This window comes from Lepidochelys olivacea (assembly GCF_965140295.1).
Source record: "Lepidochelys olivacea isolate rLepOli2 genome assembly, chromosome: 11".
NCBI classification, from domain to species: domain Eukaryota; kingdom Metazoa; phylum Chordata; order Testudines; family Cheloniidae; genus Lepidochelys; species Lepidochelys olivacea.
In genome coordinates, this window is record NC_140421.1 from 22,983,109 (window position 1) to 23,003,992 (window position 20,884).

The 20,884-nt window shown below is 39.4% G+C and overlaps 1 protein-coding gene across 3 annotated transcripts in view; it reads left to right on the top strand.

Moving 5' to 3' along the window:
- Positions 1 to 20,640, top strand: part of KYNU (kynureninase) — an 89,781-nt gene extending 69,141 nt beyond the window's left edge. For 2 of the 3 annotated variants that reach the window (XM_084642551.1, XM_084642552.1), the window contains exons 11-14: positions 11,071 to 11,123; positions 12,767 to 12,852; positions 16,578 to 16,808; positions 20,301 to 20,640. In XM_084642551.1, the coding sequence (XP_084498677.1) occupies positions 11,071 to 11,123; positions 12,767 to 12,852; positions 16,578 to 16,808; positions 20,301 to 20,444 (514 nt within the window). In that variant the 3' untranslated portion in view covers positions 20,445 to 20,640. Of the gene's footprint in view, positions 1 to 11,070; positions 11,124 to 12,766; positions 12,853 to 16,577; positions 16,809 to 17,132; positions 17,315 to 20,300 lie in introns of all 3 variants that reach the window. The other variant, XR_014713490.1, reaches the window with a different exon arrangement.
- Positions 20,641 to 20,884: the final 244 nt, after the last annotated feature.

Genomic DNA, 20,884 nt, shown 5'->3' on the forward strand with positions numbered 1-20,884 from the left:
TCATCTGGAGTACTGTGTCCAGTTTTGGGCCCCACACTACAAGAAAGATGTGGAGAAATTGGAGAGGGTCCAGCGAAGGGCAACAAAAATGATTAGGGGACTGGAACACATGAGTTATGAGGAGAGGCTGAGGGAACTGGGATTGTTTAGTCTGTGGAAGAGAAGAATGAGGGGGGATTTGATAGCTGCTTTTAACTACCTGAAAGGTGGATCCAAAGAGGATGGATCTAGACTATTCTCAGTGATAGCAGATGACAGGACAAGGAGTAATGGTCTCAAGTTGTAGTGGGGGAGGTTTAGGTTGGATATTAGGAAAAACTTTTTCACTAGGAGGGTGGTGAAACACTGGAATGTGTTACCTAGGGAGGTGGTGGAATCTCCTTCCTTAGAAGTTTTTAAGGTCAGGCTTGACAAAGCCCTGGCTGGGATGATTTAGTTGGGATTGGTCCTGCTCTGGGTAGGGGGTTGGACTAGATGGCCTCCAGAGATCCCTTCCAACTCTGTTATTCTATGATTCTATGATTCTATGATGCTATTCCCTAACCTTGTAACCTGATACATTAAAATTTCCACCTGTGACACAAGTGAGACCTGAATTGGTCAACTTTTGGGGAAAGGAGGATGATTACTCAAATCTAGGTCATTTTATAATATCACCAACCAAGACAGCAGAGTTAAGCTTGTGTCAGTACTTGGATTATAAAACTGTTTTTAGAGATTTAGATTTGTGCCATTAAAATTTGCATCTGGGGAGAAAGTCAGTTTGGCCATTTTTAAACGAGACATACGAAAATTAAGAAAATAAAATAAAATTACTTATTTTAGCTGTTGCTGAAAATGCAAACAATTCAACAGAAGAGACATCACACTATTAGCCTATGGTATAATCTTATTGTTTTGGTCTTTTGACAAAGTAAAGCTTCAGAGATATTAAATATGAAAAGTCACTATTTTTATAGTAACACCTTTCATAAACGGTTTTGATTTTTTTATTGAGTTCTAAGAGAGCAATCCATTAATAATGTACAGCAATATTAATGAGTCATATACACTTAATAATTACAAAATATTTGTAGCAAGTTGAAAAGGGCAAAGAAAGTATACCAGGATATGTGAAAGACCAAAACTACAGTAATATGAGACTAATAATTACCTGTGGTTCCAAAGCTTTTCAAACTCCACAGACATCCTACTTATAATTAAGTATTGATCCAGTGTACAAGAGGACTATGAAATGGTTGAAACTTGACACATGTGATGGGGGGACACTGTGAGATTGCTCAATCAGGGCAAACTACAAAGAATGGGGCAGACAAAACCCGCAAATGGTGGTTATTCTAATACTTAGATTCACCAAGCCAGCAACAAAACAGCTTCTACAACACCTTACTGGTTACACAGAAGCCAAAACACAGTTCCTTTAAAGCAACCCAGCCTTGAGCTCTCACCCAGACAGCCAAGTCAAATATGATGAGGATTACTGAAAATCTCATTTATCATATAAAAGTTCTACCAATCCCAAAGGATTGGACACATTACCCACCAGGTTAATGAATATTTAAAATCTTACCCAAATATACACTTACAACCAATTCTTATTAACTAAACTAAAATTTGTTTAAAAAGAAAAGAGAGTGAGTTTCGGTTAAAAGATTATCATACGTACAGCTATGAATAGAGTTCTTAGGTCAGTTTCATAGTAGAAATGATGAGCTTTATATAGGTAAACACACAAAAAACACAACCATTGTCTACTAATATGTCTCTAAAGGTTGATTCTGTGTCAATTAGCCTGCTAGTTGTATAACCCTTTCTGGCCGTGTGTCACAATGTGGGGTAAAGGATATGTACTGTTCCAATAAGTGAATCGCTGGACAGAGAGAAACAAATAGGGGTTTAAACATAGCTGCTGGGAGTCTTGGCTGGGATTTTCCAAGGAGCCAAAATGAGTTAGGTGCCTGAATGTTATTGGAATTCAATGAGAGCCAAACCCTATGCAAATCCTGGCTAACCATATATATTACAGAGCCATAGGTAGTTACTCCATACTTAAGGTTACAATCAGATTTGCACCTGCAGAAGGAATAAAACCTCTGAATTTTGCACTTAATTTGTAAATTATTTAGCAATAGTGAAACAGCTTCAACAGGAGAGACTGAGAAGCCCACCTCAGAGTATCCCATAGCCCAGTAATTAGAGCACTCACCTGAGAAATGATGATAAAGCCTACTTCAAATCCCTTCTCCCCATCAGGTGGAAGAAGGACTTGAACTGGGGATCTCCCAAAGCCCAGATGAGTTCTTTAACCACTTAGCTAAAAGTTATGAGGGAAATTAACTGCTCCTCGCCCCCCGCCCAACTGTTTTTTGTGATCTCACATGCAGGGCCTGATCCGGTAGGCATGCTTAGAAGGTCCCTTCCTGATTGAGCCCTGCATGCACCTTAGATGGCTAAAGACCTATCTTCCCCTGTTTTGTGAATTGTGCTGGGGCTTCAGCAGTAGATAATGCCTGGATGCCCAGAGACAGGCAGCAGTGTGCATGCCCAGAGCAGAAACTTAGATGTCTAGAGATCTTTTACTTCAAAAACATAGTCACTGAGTGAGTTTAGGTGCCTAGAGGGTTTTGCAAGAGTTTTGTGCATCACAATAGTGCTAAAACAGGGACCTAGGTGCCTGAAACATGGACTTGGTGTCTAAATCTTGTGCATCCAAGCCTAAATGACTTGCCCAAGGCTACACAGGAAGTCTGTGACAGAGAAGGGAATGGAACCTAGTTTTCCCAAGTCCCATGCATGGGCCCCCAACTTCTGGACCATAAAACACAAAAAAAATGGTAAATAAAATGAACAGTTTCACTAACATTCTTGGCATTTTTATGAAATGCTGGAATGAACCCATAAAAGTGAAGCTGTTTCTATGGGTTCACAGTGACAATTACTTTGAGGAGAAAACTGGGTTTTCAGAACCTTTTGTATCCTCAGTTCTGATGCCATTCTGAAAAACAATACTAATTCAGTTGTAAATAGTTCAAAATTTTAATAGTTCTTAATAACTTTTTTAGATCTAGTAGTTTTTAGTGTCCTTTAGAGTTAAATTAGGCTACAGGCCACCCCTTTCGCCCTGTACCCTGTTTGGCCATTGGACTGTGCCCAGGAATCTGGGCTTTAAACTCTGTGCTTCCTGCCTGTGATCCTTTTCGTTCAGTGGCAACCATCAACACTGCCTCTACTGCCTGGGAGAAGCTCACATCGAAACTCAGTGCAGTATTTGCCAGTCATTCCCCAGCCATACCTAAGAAGGGTAGACACTTTGTCTCTGCAAGTATCTCATGAAGATGACCATGAGACCCCAATCAGATCCAGGCCAGGGAACCCTCCTGTACATCAGCCTGAATCAGCACGGAGTGTGCCTCCCACTGCAAAGTTCAACTCTGTGCTAGAGAATCCATCCCCACAGACCCCACTGCACGACATAGGAAGTACTCACATAAGCATGGGACTAAGCCTTCCTCTAAATCCACGTCAAAGAAATCCGACCTGCTTGCAAGCAAATCCACCAGTTCGGCCCATGAGCACTTAGTATGTCCTAAGTCCCACAGGCACAAGAAAGCTCAGAAACATTGGGTTCCACCCCGTGCTCCATCGGTACCACCATCCCCAGCTCTTCACAAGACCTGGAACCCTCCACCACTGGCAAAGACCAACAGCTGCCAGATAACATCATCATTGCTGGCACCAACTGCCCTGACAGAAAGAGTCCCCTTTACACCAGGGAGATCCAGATCCATAGCCACACCACAGGACACTTTTGCTTTCTGATTCAGAATATCCGCTCCATCGGGACCTTCCATTTCCAGGGAGCTTATATCTCGTCCAAGAGACCTGCCTGAAGAACAGAGCCTATTGGCGCCCCCCATAGACAACTTACACCTCTCCAACAGCACAAGCAGTACCAACACTTTAACCCAAGTCAGGCTTTTTCTTCTTGGGAGATTCAGATCCCTCAGATGAACCGCTTCTCCCATACCGCCCTTACCCATTCCCCAGGAGATCCACATGGCCCTGGGACCAACCATTGCCTCCCCTGACTCAGTCATGGGGACCTCTGTGACCATCTGTCAACCCATCCTACTGGCCATATTGGTGACCCTGGGATGAGTATCCCTCTTCAGAATCTATCTGCCAGGGAGTCATCACCTTTCTTCCCTCTGAGGGAACCATCAAATTTTCCCCTGGCTCCGATAGGGGAGGAGGAGTACTATGCTCTGGTTCCATAAGAACTGGCCAGACTACCATCACCATCGCTGGATGAAGAGGTAAGTTTGACATCCCTTTCCCCCTGGTTGACTTCAGGCAGTTCCAAGGCCTTCTCTGCAGAGTCATCAGGGAACTTCAGATTCCACTAGAGAAGATCCAGGACTCCCAACACAGGCTTTTCGATATCCTCCATACTTCTGGGCCTACAAGAATTGCCTTCCCTGTCAATGATGCCATACTGGAGCTGTCTAGGAGAGTGTGGCATACCCCCACCACCTGTGCTCCTACCCTCAAAAGGATGGAAAGATGTTATGTGCTGGCTAAGGGCTCAGAATTCTTATTCTCTCACCCAGCTCCCAACTTGTTAGTGGTTCAGGCCACTTTGGAAAGGTCCAGGCAATAACATCCCAGATCTACTCCCACAGACAAGTAGGGTAAACAATTAGATCTACTGGGGAGGAAGGTTTTCTCGTGTTCCAGTCTTCAATTCACAATAACCAATTATCAAGCGCAATTGGCTAAATATTATTTCCTTAACTATACTTAGTTTGAGGAATTCGCCAATGGCCTCCCACAGCAGAATCATATTAGTTTCCAAGCTCTGATAGAAGAAAGTTAATTAATAGCCAGAACTATCCTCCAATCTGTAGTCAATGTGGCTGATACTACCTCTATAGCCATGGCTATTGCCATTGTTATGCAAAGGGAGTCCTGGCTTCATGCCTCAGGGTTCCCCTGGGAGGTCCAGAATACCATCGAGGACCTCCCCTGGATAAAACAAAGAGTCATTCCACCAGAAGAGATGTATATTCCACTCTCTTAGACTATATCCTATCTTTGAAGACATTTGGTCTCTCCCTCAGCTCCTTGCAAATCCACTTAGCAGAAATCAGTGCATTCCATCCATTTACTGAAGGCTACACTATTTTTGCATACCCACTAACCAATCAATTCTGGAAAGACCTGATAAGAGCTTTCCCACCTCCTGAAAAGATTGTGGTCCAATGGCACTTGAATCCTGAAAGAACATTGAATCCTGACAATGCCCCCCTTTTTGAGTGTTTAGCTACTTGCTAAAGACTCCTCTCCATGAAGGTCACCTTTCTTGTAGCCATCATATTGGTGAAGAGGGTCAGTGAACTTGGAACAATGATGGCAGACCCTCCATACACTGTGTTCCACAAAGATAAAGTTTCTTTACACCTACATCCCAAATTTATCCCTAAAGTGATTGGAATTTATCCCTAAAGTGATTTGAATTTCACCTTAACCAATCCATTCACTTACCTGTATTCTTCCTGAAACCGCATGTTTGTGCAATGGCCAATAAGCCTTAGCCTTTTACCTGCAGAGAACAAAACCAACCAGGAAGTCCTTGAGACTGTTGCTGTAGTGAAGAGAGTCAGAGGGCGTACCATCTCCACCCAGAGAATTTCCAAATGGATATCTGGTTGCATTCTACTTTATCAGCTCTCGAATGTCCCTCCCCCTACAAGGTTATGAGCTCATTCCACTAGAGCTCAACCAGTTACCATAGCGTTTCTCCAGGAAATACCCTCCTAGGATAGCTGTAAAGCTGCCACGTGGAGCTCCACCCACACATTTGTAAGGCATTATGCCCTGGTACAGTATTTAGTTGCTGATGCCACCTGTGGGATGGCTGTTCTCTGACCAATGCTACTGTCTTCATCCACGCACTCTGTTCCTACTTGGGTGGTACTTCTCAATCACCCACAGTTAAATACAATAGGGAGTATCACTAGAAGAAGAAGAAGAAGAAGAGAAGTTACTTACTGTAACTGGAGGTTCTTCAAGGCATGTGGTCCCTATCTGTATTCCACTACCCACCCTCCTTCCCCTCTATTTTGGTTCTTATCTGATTCATGGTAGAAAAGGAACTGATGAAGTGATTGGTCCACACCACCCTTTATCATCTCGGTTGGACACACAAGGTGAGCCAGGACACATTTATCAACCAACAGACACTACTTTCAAATTCTCTGACTCCAGGTGCATGATGTGCATGCATAACCCCCCACAGTGGAATATAGATAGGGACCACACATCTTGAAGAACCTCCAGTTAAAATAATCTTCCTCTTAGCATTTGTTAATCCTGTGAGAAAATAAGAATTGTTTCTAATGATGGGAGCATCACAAGAGGTTCAGAGTTCTTGTTCTGTTCAGATAAGAATCTAAAAATTCAGATGTATTTCCAAACTATGCACACCTCTTGGGTCAGCACAAGTGGGCTGAAAATCTCATGAAAACAATTGAACTTGTCAAAATTGACTAATATTTTTGTGAAAAATTCATATTTTTTTCATCAGAATTTTGAATTCTGAATTGTCTTGATCAGCTCTATAGACCAGACTTTCTCATGAGATTTCCAGCATTACTGATTGCCTTCCCATCTGGTTAGCAGAAGAAGGTATGTTGAAAGAAAGGATCCAATGTTTTCAATTCTTCAAGGCTTAAGTTTACTTCTAAGAATGGGCAAACGTTTGGCAGGAGAAAAGGGGAGGGACAAGTCTTTTGTATTTTTGTCCTTATCTGCTTTGCCTACCTCTTGTTTTTTCATCTTCTTAATCCATTCAGATATTGGGATTAAAAAGCCAAGCATAGGTAAACTATATAAATCCAATAATATAGTATTTCTATATCATCCGAGTAAGGCATAAGACATTTCCAGGCAAGGATGTGATCTGACTAGTAAAGGGAGATCATTATACTCCATACATAGTGAAGTATGAGAATTTAATATTTAGTGTCATTCATTCTACACTGTTATTTTCCTGTTATATCTTTTAGCATACTTTCCCATAGACCCTTAAAGTGATTTCTCACAAAATATGATGATAGAATGGTTCATAGAAGGCTTTGTCCTGGGTTGTGGAAGTCAGGCTGTGTTAACAGTGTTTGCTTGTTTTCTGTATCACTGCTCAATAGTTTCAGAGGGGTTCTCTCACCCCGCCCCCAAGAAGGCAAATGAACCACGTTTCTTCACATTGTAAATTATAAATGAGTTGCATAATCATCTGTTACTTAGAAGCAAAGGTCAAAGGAATTTTTTTTGTATTTCTTCTATGTTCTTTAACTGGATCTTCTTTGATGTCTTCACCGCACATACATAGTGATCATTATATCCCACACTCTTGCATCATTAATGCAACTACAAACGAAACGACTCAAGTTATGAATGCCCAGCGCTTCTGTCTAACACACACAGATGTGAGAAAAAAATGAGCTAAATAAAAATACTTACTGAAGGGATTGTTCCCTGGTGTAAATGTGCTTAAAAGAAATAGGAACAAAATGAAAGGATGATGCGCCTATCTGGCATAATTTTTCCCCTCCATAAATCTGCTGTCTACGCCTCTTGATTTGTAAAATGGGAGAATGTTTTCGGGTAAAACAAGACCAATGAAATATGTTTAATGATCTTTAATTACATGCCTTATTTGTGTCATGAACTTGGGCAAGTAACAGTGTGCATTAACCCAGCGTATTAAACATTTAAAAAGTAATGATGTGTATAGCTCAGAAATATGCAAAAATATTCTTTCTTGTCAGAACATTAGGATTCCTGCTTTATTTTAGAGACAAAATGGACCAAAATGCTTTCCCTTTTTAATGGAATTTTTACTTAAAAACCAAAAAGCTAAAATTATTTAGCTCTAAGTAGGGTTATGTGATCACTTGTACCTCTCACAAAAAACACCATCCTAATTAGCACTGCTTTTTGACAAGCTCAGCTGTGAGTCTCTATGCCCATTTGGTCCATGGACTGAAATACCTTCTCACACTGAGAGGTTCTCACTCCTGACGCATATTGGCTTGGCAATCTTGAGAAGCTGTATGTTCTCTAGCTGTTTGTGGGATGTCAGAAGGCTAATAATCCAACACTTATCAGAAACACAAATACACATACAAAGCTGGAATGGCCATTTCAAATTGTGTTATAATAAAATGTGAAAAATCTCCAGTCTTGTTGTACCTATGTGTGTAAATAGCCATATGTGCAAATGTCCAGTAAGAGTCAGTTCCCAACAGAGATTATTAAAGCATGTTTTCATAACAAGTCCCTTCTCTAATCTAAAAAGCATTTTTTTATCATGGTTTGTAAAACAGTCATGCTTGGTTTACAACAGCTAGTTCTCCTAACACCGTTTAATGCCCCAACTTGGTTGGGGACAAATTACTTTAAATACAGGAACATAAAAAAACAAGTTTTTTGTTATTTCATGCATTTTGGTATTACAAGATTTTGCCAAAATCATGACTCAGATTTAAAATAAAAATTATAAGCTGCTGCCTCGGTATTTTGAAAACAAGAATGTTTGAAATAACTAATTCCTTTCAGAATATCCACTTTGCATGCAGAATAGCTACTCTTTAATAAGAAATTTTACTACCTCATCTTACTGTGCAATTTTACTGCCTATTATTTTTACTATGCATTTATATACCCTTATATAACACCTCAGCTATTTCACATCATAACAGGCTGAAATTTGGCATACCAGTAGCAGCCCTGATTTCAATTTTTTCACATGAAATTATTAACTGTTAATTGCTAATTTATAAAGATTGTGTATGTGTGTGTATATAGATATAAAACCTCTTTGAATCCTGTTGACATATCGTACATCAAACAAATGACATCCAAAGAAAAAATTGGATTGATGATGGTGTAGAACCAGAATTGTATCTAAACACCCATCATGTATGATGCCCATGGAGTTCTAGAATGGCAAAAAGAAATGTCAGCTTGTCAGTGTTTTAGTAATGGTAGGGACAGGCAAAATTATTTAAAAAAAATTATGCCACCTTTAAATTTAATGCATTTCTATCACCAAACTTTAATCAATTTCTGAAATTTCAGTTTCCAAGTTCTAGACATGACAAACCACAGGATAGGTCCTGTTCTAGGCCAGTTGCACAGAGTCAATAAGTTTAGCTACAACACCAAGCTTTTGGAGTCTCACCTGAACTAAAACCTGTAGTCCAGGACTGTTAGTCCTTCATCATTCTTTACTTGGACAGAACTCCTGTTGATGTCTGTGGGTCTCCTGTTGACATCTATTGCCTGAGGAATGAGTACATGACATGACCCTACAAGTAAATTGCTCTTTAGTATTTTTTTAACCTTACTACACACTGTTATTCTAGGTAGTATACTTCATGTTTGGTTTTTTGCTATGCTAAGCCAATTGGAAAGAATGGAATACTTGCACCATTAACTTCAGTGGAATTTTGTTATAATATTATTGTGTAACGTGTTTTATGGTAAACTATTATAGAGGAAGGATACTGTAAAATACTATAAAACAGTTGATGCATTTTTTATTATTCAAAGCAACTGCATCTGAGTTATTTGGGCAATAACAAATAAATAGTTTTATTTGTAATATATTATTTTTGACAAAAAGTTCATTGAAATGAATGGATAATTTCATTGTTGATTTCCATGTGACTTTAAATAGTAAGACTATTCTTTAGCAATATAATATTTCACATGTCTGCTTTATATAATACAATGAGATGAGAGTGATGGATCTATTCATAGGGGTGAAATATAAATCCATATTATCCAGAAATAACAAGTAAGCATTTTACTTGGCACTGTGCATAGTTTGTATAACAATTCTTTACATACAGTGTGACTGACCAAACTAGTCCCATGTATCTTGGACTTCTACAGTTTGGCCTTTTTAATTTGCAGCATGTGGCTAGGCCTTTCCAGGAGTAGAGTGGAGAAGCACAGTTCCTTTCCTCCTTGTTTGCTCCAGGGGAAAGTAATTTGCTACTAGCTCTTGCTAGCAGCAAATTACATACACACTCTAGCCTTAAACACAATGATAGCTCAACTGTGCTGGCTGGCATGCTGAAGATGGAGCTACAGAAAACAAAGCCACCTAGTTGCTTAGAGATGTGTATTGGGCACCCAGCACCAGTTTAACTCTTTGTGCTGAGACCCCAGGTCTACAAAGACCACACACAAGTTGAGGTGGGGTTGTCTTACTCCCCTCATATCCTTGTATGGCTACATGAGCGGGGCTATGATCTGGCTCATAGTAAATACTAGGCCAGTGCAAAATATTTGATGAAAAACTTTAAATTTTATGTTTTCATGTTTTATTTAAATTTCTGCAATATTTCTATTTTGGGGGTGGGGGAGAACCACCCTGAAATGTCTTCAGAATATTGTCTCAAAAATCTAGTTGTGAATTAAATGGGACTAAATTTCATTCAAAAAAGGGTCATATTATTGAGTAATAAACCCAGTTTCATAATCTGAAATGTTATTGCTAGGTTGGGATTCACATCAGCACAACATGGCAATGGAATGATGAAGCAACTGCAACCTTTACTCAGAGGCCTCTTCGTCTATCTTTTGTTTGCTGTTCATATCTTTGATTTTGTGGATTTAAGTCAGATTTATAATGTCCTTTGGTTTTCAGCATTTACCAAAGCGGATTTGTGTTTGTCCTTTTAGCCATTAGGAACACAACACTGGAAATATCTCTGCTTTATTTTTCAGTTTGTAAGATGAATTTAGACAAAATGAACATTAATAGAGCCCCAATAGATTGATTGTTTGAAAACTATAATAAATATCATATTTCAGTTTTGAAGAGAAATTGCAAAGTCACATAAATAAGTTATTAATACCAGTTAACCACATAACTTACTGATACAATTTGATTAGTGTATCAGAAGCTATTTAGTAATACTCATGTCAGATTTAAATATATATCAATGTGTGATTTTGTTGTTTTTTTCCCATTTTTTTCCTCATGTTATATTTTAGGCTAATAGGCTGGTGGGGTCATGAATTCAAAACTAGATTTCTCATGGAAAACAGTATGTATACTTCTTTAAATATGTCACATGATATAGAACTTGCATACATTGCTGTTCACCATTATTTTGAATAGAAATGATAAGACTTTATATTTGCTCACTGGTGTTAAACCTATTAAAGCCAAATTCATCCCTGATGTTGTGCAGCTTCACTGAAGGCAATGAAGTAACAACCAGAATGAATTTGATCATGTCAATCTAGTTGGTTGTTTCAGGATGGTTTGCTCACACAAACACGCCAAAAAGGCCTTTCAAAAATTCAGACTTGGACTATGGGTAATTTTTTCACCCTACTAGATCCCATAAGAGCTAGAGACTACTTTCCTTCTTCATATTGAGTAGTACTTTATGGTGGGAGTAGTTCCATTGGAATGAATGGGAAATGTGAATAAAGGCAGAATCTGGCACTAACTGAAAACAGCCATCTATTTTGGCTTTACTAGCCCAAGCTAGAACTTAATGAGGTATAAAATAAAACAATGACCTGTTTCAAAAGAAGTGAAATGTTTGTGTTCCAGCCTTGTGCATGGACACACAGGAGTACTTTCTAAATCTGGAGATCAGTCTCTCCTCCAACCCCATCTTAAAGGAGACCTCAGCCTGCAGGAGGGTTAGAAGCTTGCTATGAGGCTTTACCATGCGAGTCCTTGCCAATCTGACTTTAGGTCAAAACTGCTGGCCTCAGTCCTCTCTTTGAGATAGTGCAAGGATTCTGGCCAAAAGTATAGAGAGGGACTGGGCTAGTCTTGCTGGAGAGCCATCATCAGACATGTCATCTTCTAAAACATAAAAAATTAAATTTGTCACCTCAGACGCTCTCTACTCCCTCTCCTTTGGGTTCCTACTCACAAAAGGCTAGTCTTGAAGTCATTTTGTAGGGGCAGTTCACAGGAGGAAGATAGGCAAAAATTATATGAGTTTAATAAGTCCTCACAGTGAGTGAGAGGTGCTCCTTTCCATCGAAAGAGCTCTGGTGCTTGCACTGAAAAGATAAACAATGATGCAATATTTCAAAGAATGCAGTATAAGACAGATCACATGAAAATTTCAAAGCCTAAAGCAGTGGTAGCCAAAATCTGGCCTGGAAGTCAGTTGCCCCCACAAGTTCTGTAGTGGCCTAAAAGGGTTTATGGACACTACGTGTCCCTTGGATATGATATTCCATTTGATCTAAGTGGACTTTGTTTAGCTCAAGATGGAGCACTGCAATGTGCAGTCTCCACAAGCCAGTCTCCACAATTATTCATATTAAAGATAAAAAGCCTGAGTATCCTCTCAATTACTGTGGTTTTGTACTCCTTTTATACTACATTGACTTCAATAGATATGCTTGTAGTTTACACCAGTGTGAGAGGGGAATCGGGCCTAAAGGCAATTTTAATATGTTCCATTGTATGCAAATTAATTGCAGTCCTCTGGCTCCTGGGAAGCTGCTGATGTAACCTTCAGTTGGGTAAAATTTGTGTACCTCCAATGTGAAAAATAGTAGCTGCAAGTGGAGTAAACATGTTTCCTGATAATGAACCAAATCCTAATGTCCCACTGACTTTAGTGAAAGTTTTAATTGAGTGAAAAGTCAAGATTTGTCCTAATGAATAAAACAAATTGAAAAATATAACTAACAGAAGTTATTCATTTTCCAGAATTGCAACTAAGTCCTGGAATCAACGGATATCGGTTATCAAATCCTCCAATTTTATTGGTCTGTGCACTGCATGCTAGTTTAGAGGTAGGTAGTTATATTTCTTATGACTATGAATTTTAAGAATCTACAAACTGTAGAATGGAATCTTAGATTTTTCATCAAGATTGTCTTTTTTAAAAATGTAAAATTTAGACCAGGACTACATGTGGTTATGAGAGAGATGGTTGACTTTTCACAAACCTTTCTATTGGCAACCCCACACGTGTTTTACATTTTGGGTTGATCTGAATACAAGAACTCAAGATGAAAATAAAACAAAATTGATGGATACTCACCAGATGGGTAAAAATCATTGTGGTAAAACTGACCTTTTCCATGTGAGCTTTATAACAGAATCATTTTATCTGCCTCTGCCAAAAGAATAAAATTAATCTTGGCAGCATTTGTTGGTGAGACTCAAAACCCAGAATCAGGCAAGATTTTATTTGATTTCAGGCTTCATTAAACTTGCCTGGTTTGACATTTCCCTTTAAATGTTTCAATGTCCTTAATGTACAGAGCCAAATTCTGCTCTCAGTTACTCACCTCTAGCTCCAGACTGTCTCCTCCTGACTTCAGCTTACTTTGCTGTTTTCAGTGGAGTTCCTCCAGATTCACACCTATGGAACTGATGGGCAGATTGTGCCTCACTGCAGTTTACCTGCAGTGAAAGCTCCAGGAAACTCAACACAGAGTTTCTTCTTAATTATTTTATCAGGAGAGTGAGGTTTGATCAATATGGAAGAAACAGGATCTGGCCACCCAGTGTCATGGATCTTGGGTGGTTGCACTGGCTCTGGGAATCCATCTCCTCTACTTCCTGGCAGCAGAACTCCAGCAGCTGGTATTTGGTCTTTGGAGCCTTCCTCAAAGAGGGATTACCACTATAGGGCTTGGGGGTGGAAAGGAATTACAGCCTGGGGCTGTTAGTATACTTGGGAAGTACATCAGAGCAGTGGAAGGATGATATGCATCTCCTTGGCCCACACACTCCATGCCATATCCTCCTGCATTAATTCCTGAACCAGGAGAGTGCCCCCTCTGATGGCCATGGGAAGGGAAATTTTGCCATGATGGTAGGACAGGAGTAATCTATGCACAGAAGGTCCCATGATTAGACTTTGAGAACAGAATTCAGCCCATTTGGGATGTCCTGTGTGGTAGTGCAGTCACATATTGCCACATTTCATCTCCAGACATGGCTGCATTTCTGTGATGGGTGAATTTATCCCTGTACAAATGATTCTCAATCACTCAGGGATCCTTTGTGGATGACAGGTGCAGTAATGCATAGCTTTCTCTATGCTGCAATATTCACAATCTTAAGAAACTGTTTTAAAAACTCAGACTTAAAACAATCTTGGTTAACAGTGGTCTGTGGCCAGTCTGAACGGGGTACAAGTTTTTAAAAAAGTTTCCCAAACCATTTTATTAGCATTAGTTGTACTGGTGAAGCCAATTCTGGAACAAAAAGCCAACCCCCTCACACTAAAACAAAAGTATCTTAGACATGTACAAAACAAACCATTAAAGTCAGAAAATTGCCAGCTGAGGCTATCTTTTCTCTCCAGCATTACATACTAAATTGAAGGACTGCAAAAGGTCACAGAAATACTTCTTGTTCTGTTTGACAATTTATTTTGTTAGTCCTTAAACATTCAATATATTTTTAAACTTTCAGTGACCTTAGAGATAAGCTAAAAGCAGCTCTGCTATGACCCAGATTGTCACTGCTCCAGTTTGTGTGGGTGAATGTAATTTAACCCACCTCAGGGAGTCTCAAAGAGCAATAACTGATCATATTCCACTGACTCCCCTTTTCATGCCTACATTACCCTTTTGGCACAGACAGGATTTCCAAGTGCTAATTGCTCTAGGACAATGGGAAACAGAATAGTTTCCATGTCTGGCAAGAGATGGCTTGTGAAATTGTATGCCATCCTGCACTGGGACACATTAAGCAGAAGGCAGTGTTTCCAATGGAAACAATGAAAACTGCAAGTGTTGAAGCCTCAATAATGCTTAAAGTGACTGTTATGGCACTAGTTGTTCCCTTTTATGGATTAAAGCGCGTGTGGTGGGAAGATCTCCATCGCCACATTAAAAAGAACTTTTTAAAAATTCCACTCAGAGGGCACATATTCCTCGAACAAAACCTGAGTAACCAGGCTTTCTAGCAGCAACCTAAGAGAGGGACCAAGAATCCTGCTCATCCTGTAAACCCAGAAACTCTGTGGTACCAGCAAAGCCTTCTGTATAACTCCTGCAAAGGAGCAGTTCTAGTTTTCCATCCATGTCAGTGTAGCTCACTTAACGCTCCTGCCCCTTTCACATTCTGTAGCCCCCTCCACTGCAGCAATATCTCCCTGCAAGGCCTCTGCCTGACAAGCCACATCTTGCACACCGCTGCATACAGGAGATGTGACATTTCAGTTGTGTTTAGGCCAGGTTACTCCATGCCCATGATAGTATTGGGGTCAATGGCCTGTGGATATTCAGCAGGGAGGAGAGTACTCTCCAGACAGCATGCTGTAAATTAAATGGGATCTCTTGGCTATCTCTTCCTGTAATTACTTTATACGCTTTATTTTCATATTATAGTGTAGTATGATTTTAAATATTATTCTGAAATTTCTCCCTCAGGGTCTGATTTTTTGAGTCTGCAATCATTAGAGGGCACAATCAGCTGCAACTACATAAAGTAAAATGTAGGGTCTGGAATATGGCCTTAGATTTAACTACCTGGTTTTCAGGGACAATCACTACTTGGAAGTTTATTCTGTCATTTGCCCCTGCAACATGCACAAACAAAATGTTGTGTTGTGTTGTATTTGTTTTGTTTTTAAATTTGGTCTTAAAATCATTTTTTCAATTGTCCTCTTAAACCGAGCCGTCCCATATGCCAATGGGGGAAGTGAGAGCTACATGCCTCCTTTTTATCCCTCACAGATTCTGGCGATACGGTTTGTCCCCCTCAGTGTGGCAGCAGGGTTAAGCAGTGTCACCATCTATTACAATTTTAGCGTGAGTCTTCAGAAATGTGGAGTTTGTCTTAAAACACCTTTTCCTTGAATCATGCCTTTTTTTAAAAAGAAAGAAAAGAAGAAAGAAACAGTTCTTTTCAAACATTGTGGTTGTGGAGAAAAGCTTAAAAACATGAATCCTAAAGGCTTCAAAGACCAGAATGCAAGTTAAAATGGACTCAAAATGTATTATTTAAAAAAAAAAAACCCTCATGGTTTTTAAGCCAATATCAAGATGTTCCAAGGCCTGATCTATGATTTTTGAAACTGCTATTTTCATTCTTAGTCCTGGTCCAGCACCCATATTTTTTTATTGTAGTGGCAGTATTTATGGACAATATTTATACGGGATACTGCTCTCCGAGCCACTTGATGTGTGTGTTCAGATTCCCGTGTGCATAGGTAAATGTGCTCAGAACAATTGCAGCAGCAGATAAGGAGACCCTTTACATCTGACCCTTAAAGTACATAGTCTTGTATTTTCTAAGGCTCAATTCTGCTACCCTCATTTACACTGGGTAGCATGTTATTACTTGGTTCCAGTGGTACTACTTACAGAGAAAGCTACTACTTAACATGATTAAGGATGGAAGAATCCAGGCCTCAGAATATTGTGGCTCTTGAAATGATTAAAATTATTGAAGAGAACAAAAATGGCCTCATCCTACTTTGGAAGGTTTCTGTTTTATTGTTTCTGTTTTCAGCTGCAGCAGTGGATTATCTTTCTAATTATTTACATCCTTGTAGGTCTTTGGGCAGACTACAATGAAAGCACTGAGAAGGAAATCCATTCTGCTAACGGGTTACTTGGAGTACCTGATAAAGCATTACTACAGTGAGGATAAAGCAAATCCAGAGAAACCCTTTGTAAAAATAATCACACCATCTCAGATTGAGGAAAGAGGATGCCAGCTCACACTACTTTTTTCTGTTCCAATCAAATCTGTATTTAAAGAACTGGAAAAAAGAGGAATAGCTGTGAGTAAATCAGTCTTCTCTGCTGCTGATTTTCCCATGCTTTGTTTTATGACTCTACTGCACTGAGTTAATCATTTTTGTTATTATTCCTGTATAATTTCATATAAGACCTGAGAAAGACTCCAGTTAATTTCAGTAGGCTTTGGCGCAAGCCTACAGAGGATAAATTTCTTATTTATAATAAAAGAGAAGCTTTATCAATATTCAGATTACAAGAATATGATTGTTTCGCCCTAAACTTGAACAAACTCTTTTTTCAGGTTTAGAAATGTTTGGATAACTTCCCCCTCACTTCATATTTCCCCTCCTTCTTGCCCCCCACAGACACCATAAACAAATAGTCTGCAGTTTTATACAGCACTGCTCTGCTTTCTCCCAGTCAAGATGAAATGTTCCAGCTTAACATACTACAAGGGAAGGCTATTTCCAACCCATTTGGAGAGTGCCAGGAATCCCAACAAGAAGGACATCTTGAGATTTCCAGACTAATTCTGTTGATTGAAGAGGTGTGGCTAATTCAGAAAAGCCTTCAGATTTTTATATACTGAATAAATGGAATAATAAAATATTTTCATAACTCATCTTTAGCTCTGAAAGAAATTTATATAAGTGGATGTTATTACCCACATTATATAGATCATTCACTAGACTGTAGGCTGTCCAGACCATCATTCTTTTTCTCTGTGTTCTGTACAGCATTGCTTTAGTATCATTAACTTTTTGGCTGAAAAATGCAGATTCAGCTCAACTGAAACACTTCATGAATTTGTGCTAATTTTGGCAAATTGTTTCAGTCAAAGGAAAAAACAGAAATGTCCAAATGGTTAATTTTGATATTTCCAAAATGTTTTGATTTTTTGGGGAGCTAGATTCACAAGGTGTAGTAGGCACCATTCTCAAAACTGAGGGGGAGTTCGTGCCAGGAAGGGAAAATGACTCTCTAGCTTTGGTGCTCATTGAGGAGAGGGGGACACATGGGTTCTAGTCATGTGCCCATGAACAGCTATAATTATTTATACAAAATGGAATAGCTTCAGCAGGAAAGATTGAGGTAGGCCCTCCCTAAAGTAGCCAATAGTGTGGTGGTTAGGGCCCTCCTCTGGCCTATAAGACACCTGAGTTCAAGTCCCTGCCCTAGAGCTAGGATTTAAACCTGGCTCTTTCTCAGGTGAATGCCCTAAGTAGTGAGTATAAGCACGTCTCCCTGTGAATCTAGCCCTTCATTTCCTTTGTTATATATATATATATATATAATCAAACAGTTCAAGTTTCCTAAAATGGAAACCATTTTTTTCTGATTTTTCAATTCATTGAATTTTTTTTAAAAATGTGTTTGGGTTGGCCCTGAAACAGGTTTTGTTTTGTTTTCGATTTTTTTTTCCCAGAACTGTATCTGAAAAATCAATAATTCACACAGCTCTGATCAAGGCTGCACTGTGGAAGATGCTGCCTATACACATAGTAGAAGACCATCCCTGCCCCAATGAGCTTATAATCTAAATAGAAAGAAACAGAAACATTTTACAGATGACAGGTTTCAGAGTAGCAGCTGTGTCAGTCTGTATCCATAAAAAGAAAAGGAGGACTTCTGGCACCTTAGAGATAAATGTGTCAGTCTCTAAGGTGCCACAAGTCCTCCTTTTCATTTTACAGATGGGAAGCCTGAGACAGAGAGATGAAGTCACTTCCCAAAGCTCACTCAGGAAGTCTGTGGCTGAGTCAGAAATTTGAAACAAACCCCATATCTTAAACCACAAGATCATCTTCCTCTAACTGACACTTATTAACTAACAGGTTATTTTCTCTAGATCTGAAGAAGAGCTCTGTGAAGCTCAAAAACTTTCCTCTTCTACCAACGGAAGTTGATTCAATAAAAGATATTACCTCACCTGCCTTGTCTCTCTCCCTGGGACCAGCATGACTACAAAAACACTACAGAATATATAATGCTTAGTAAGGAGCTCTCAGATAAAACTCATTCCTTTAATGATCTGCAAAAAGACAGAACCTTGTTGTTAGCAATACATACAACAGGAGAGAGAAAAAACACTCATCTCCTTAGAGGAAGATTCTAGAGTTCAGATAGCAAAGCAACTGAAAGCCAGTCATGCTGGTAACCAATGAACACAGGTAAAAAAAAGTGAAGGAATCAGAGCCTGAATTTAAGGTATTGAATTAGGAGGTTAGAAGTGTTGGCGGGATGATAGTCTAATGCCATATAAATGATATAGTAGATCTATTTCTGTTGGTGACTTGCGTTTCCAAAGGGCAATACTTGTAGGCAGACTACACTTATGTGTTTTGGTGCTGCCAAGGAATTCCAGGAAGTACTGCTTTTAAGAGGGCATAGGGCATAATACTGTTGCTTTGTCAATGGGACATAGTAATGTTTCATTTTTAGGAGATTATCCTATTCAGCAAAATATTTAAGTTCAGAATCACAGTAAGTCTTGTGGCATTATTTGTACCTTTATTATAAAACATACTATTGTATTTTGTGCATACTTTTTATCAAGAATCTGGGCCATATTCAGTGCTGTGCCTCTCAGGATTCACAGTGCAGAAGGTTTCAGAGTAGCAGCCATGTTAGTCCGCAAAAAGAAAAGGAGTACTTGTGGCACCTTAGAGACGAACAAATTTATCTGAGCATAAGCTTTCGTGAGCTATAGCTCACTTGATCAGATGCATTCAATGACAGGCATGCATCCGATGAAGTGAGCTGTAGCTCACGAAAGCTTATGCTCAAATAAATTTGTTCGTCTCTAAGGTGCCACAAGTACTCCTTTTCTTAGTGCAGAAGGTGTAGTCCATGGGTGAGAGGCAAAAATGGCTTTTTTGCCAGCTGAGTGCTTCCCTAATTCTGGGCTGCTCCAGGGGCCAATGTAGATCATGGCATAAGTCAGTTCTGCAGTACAGAATAGCCAGAGTTCAGAGTGCTCTGGCCACTCCCCATAACATTCCCCATGCTAGGGGCTGCACAGAAGGGAGGAGGGTGTAGGGCTGCCTATGTTGTTTCTGTATTGGGGATATTCCCTGGAGGCGCTTTACTTCACCAAAGTGATGTAAGAGGTAACAGCATGGACCAGAATCTTGCCCCCACAGGTAGGTTCTTGTAATATGCCATTATTCATCGTATCTTTATTGTGTCAACTTTAAAGGTTTACATAAGAATATAAGAATGGCCCTACTGGGTCAGACCAAAGGTCCATCTAGGCCAGTATCCTGTCTTCTGACAAGTGCCAGATGCCCCAGAGGGAATGAACAGAACAGGTAATCATCAAGTGATCCATTCCCTGTTGCTCATTCCCAACTTCTGGCAAACAGAAGGATCTCTCTTCCTCAAACTTGCAGTAGCCAGACTTTAGGGAGAGAGGGTGGGCTGGTTTTTAGTTACTGTTATTGCATGAAGGCAAGGAAGAGGTGAGCTTTTTGTTGTGACAAATACATTTGAAGTGGCATTAATTTATTAAATGTTCCTTTTCTGTTTTGCAGTGTGACATGCGAGAACCAAATGCTCTTCGTGTTGCCCCAGTTCCTCTCTACAATTCTTTCCATGATGTACACGGATTTATTGAAATCCTGGGATCTGCAATTACATCTGCAAAACAAGCAGCAAACAATGCTGCACTGTCCTGATTTTATTGATGGCTCAGCTGTATCTTTTAATATATTTCTGACTAAGATGCATTTATTCTTCTGAGCAATTCTGTCCTTCTAGTAGACTAGGCTATATTCACTGCAATTTGCAAGAAAAAAAAAAGAGGGGGGGTTGAATAGTTATTTACAACAGATTGTACTTTTTATTAAAGCTAATATTTCCTCTTTGCTTTGACTTTGACTCCACAAGTTCTTATGATCTGTACATTTTAATGGGGCTTTCTAAAACATTTTATAATTTCATTCCATTAGGCTTGAGAAGAGGAACAGGTGAAGACTTCAATAAATAAAAAAATAAAATCTCATTGTACTATAACAATATGATGCATAACAAAGAATGGAAATATTTGGCTTATTACTTCAGTAATGTACCAAAAGTTTTCTACCTATTTTGCAGTTTTAATTGGAATCAATGCTGT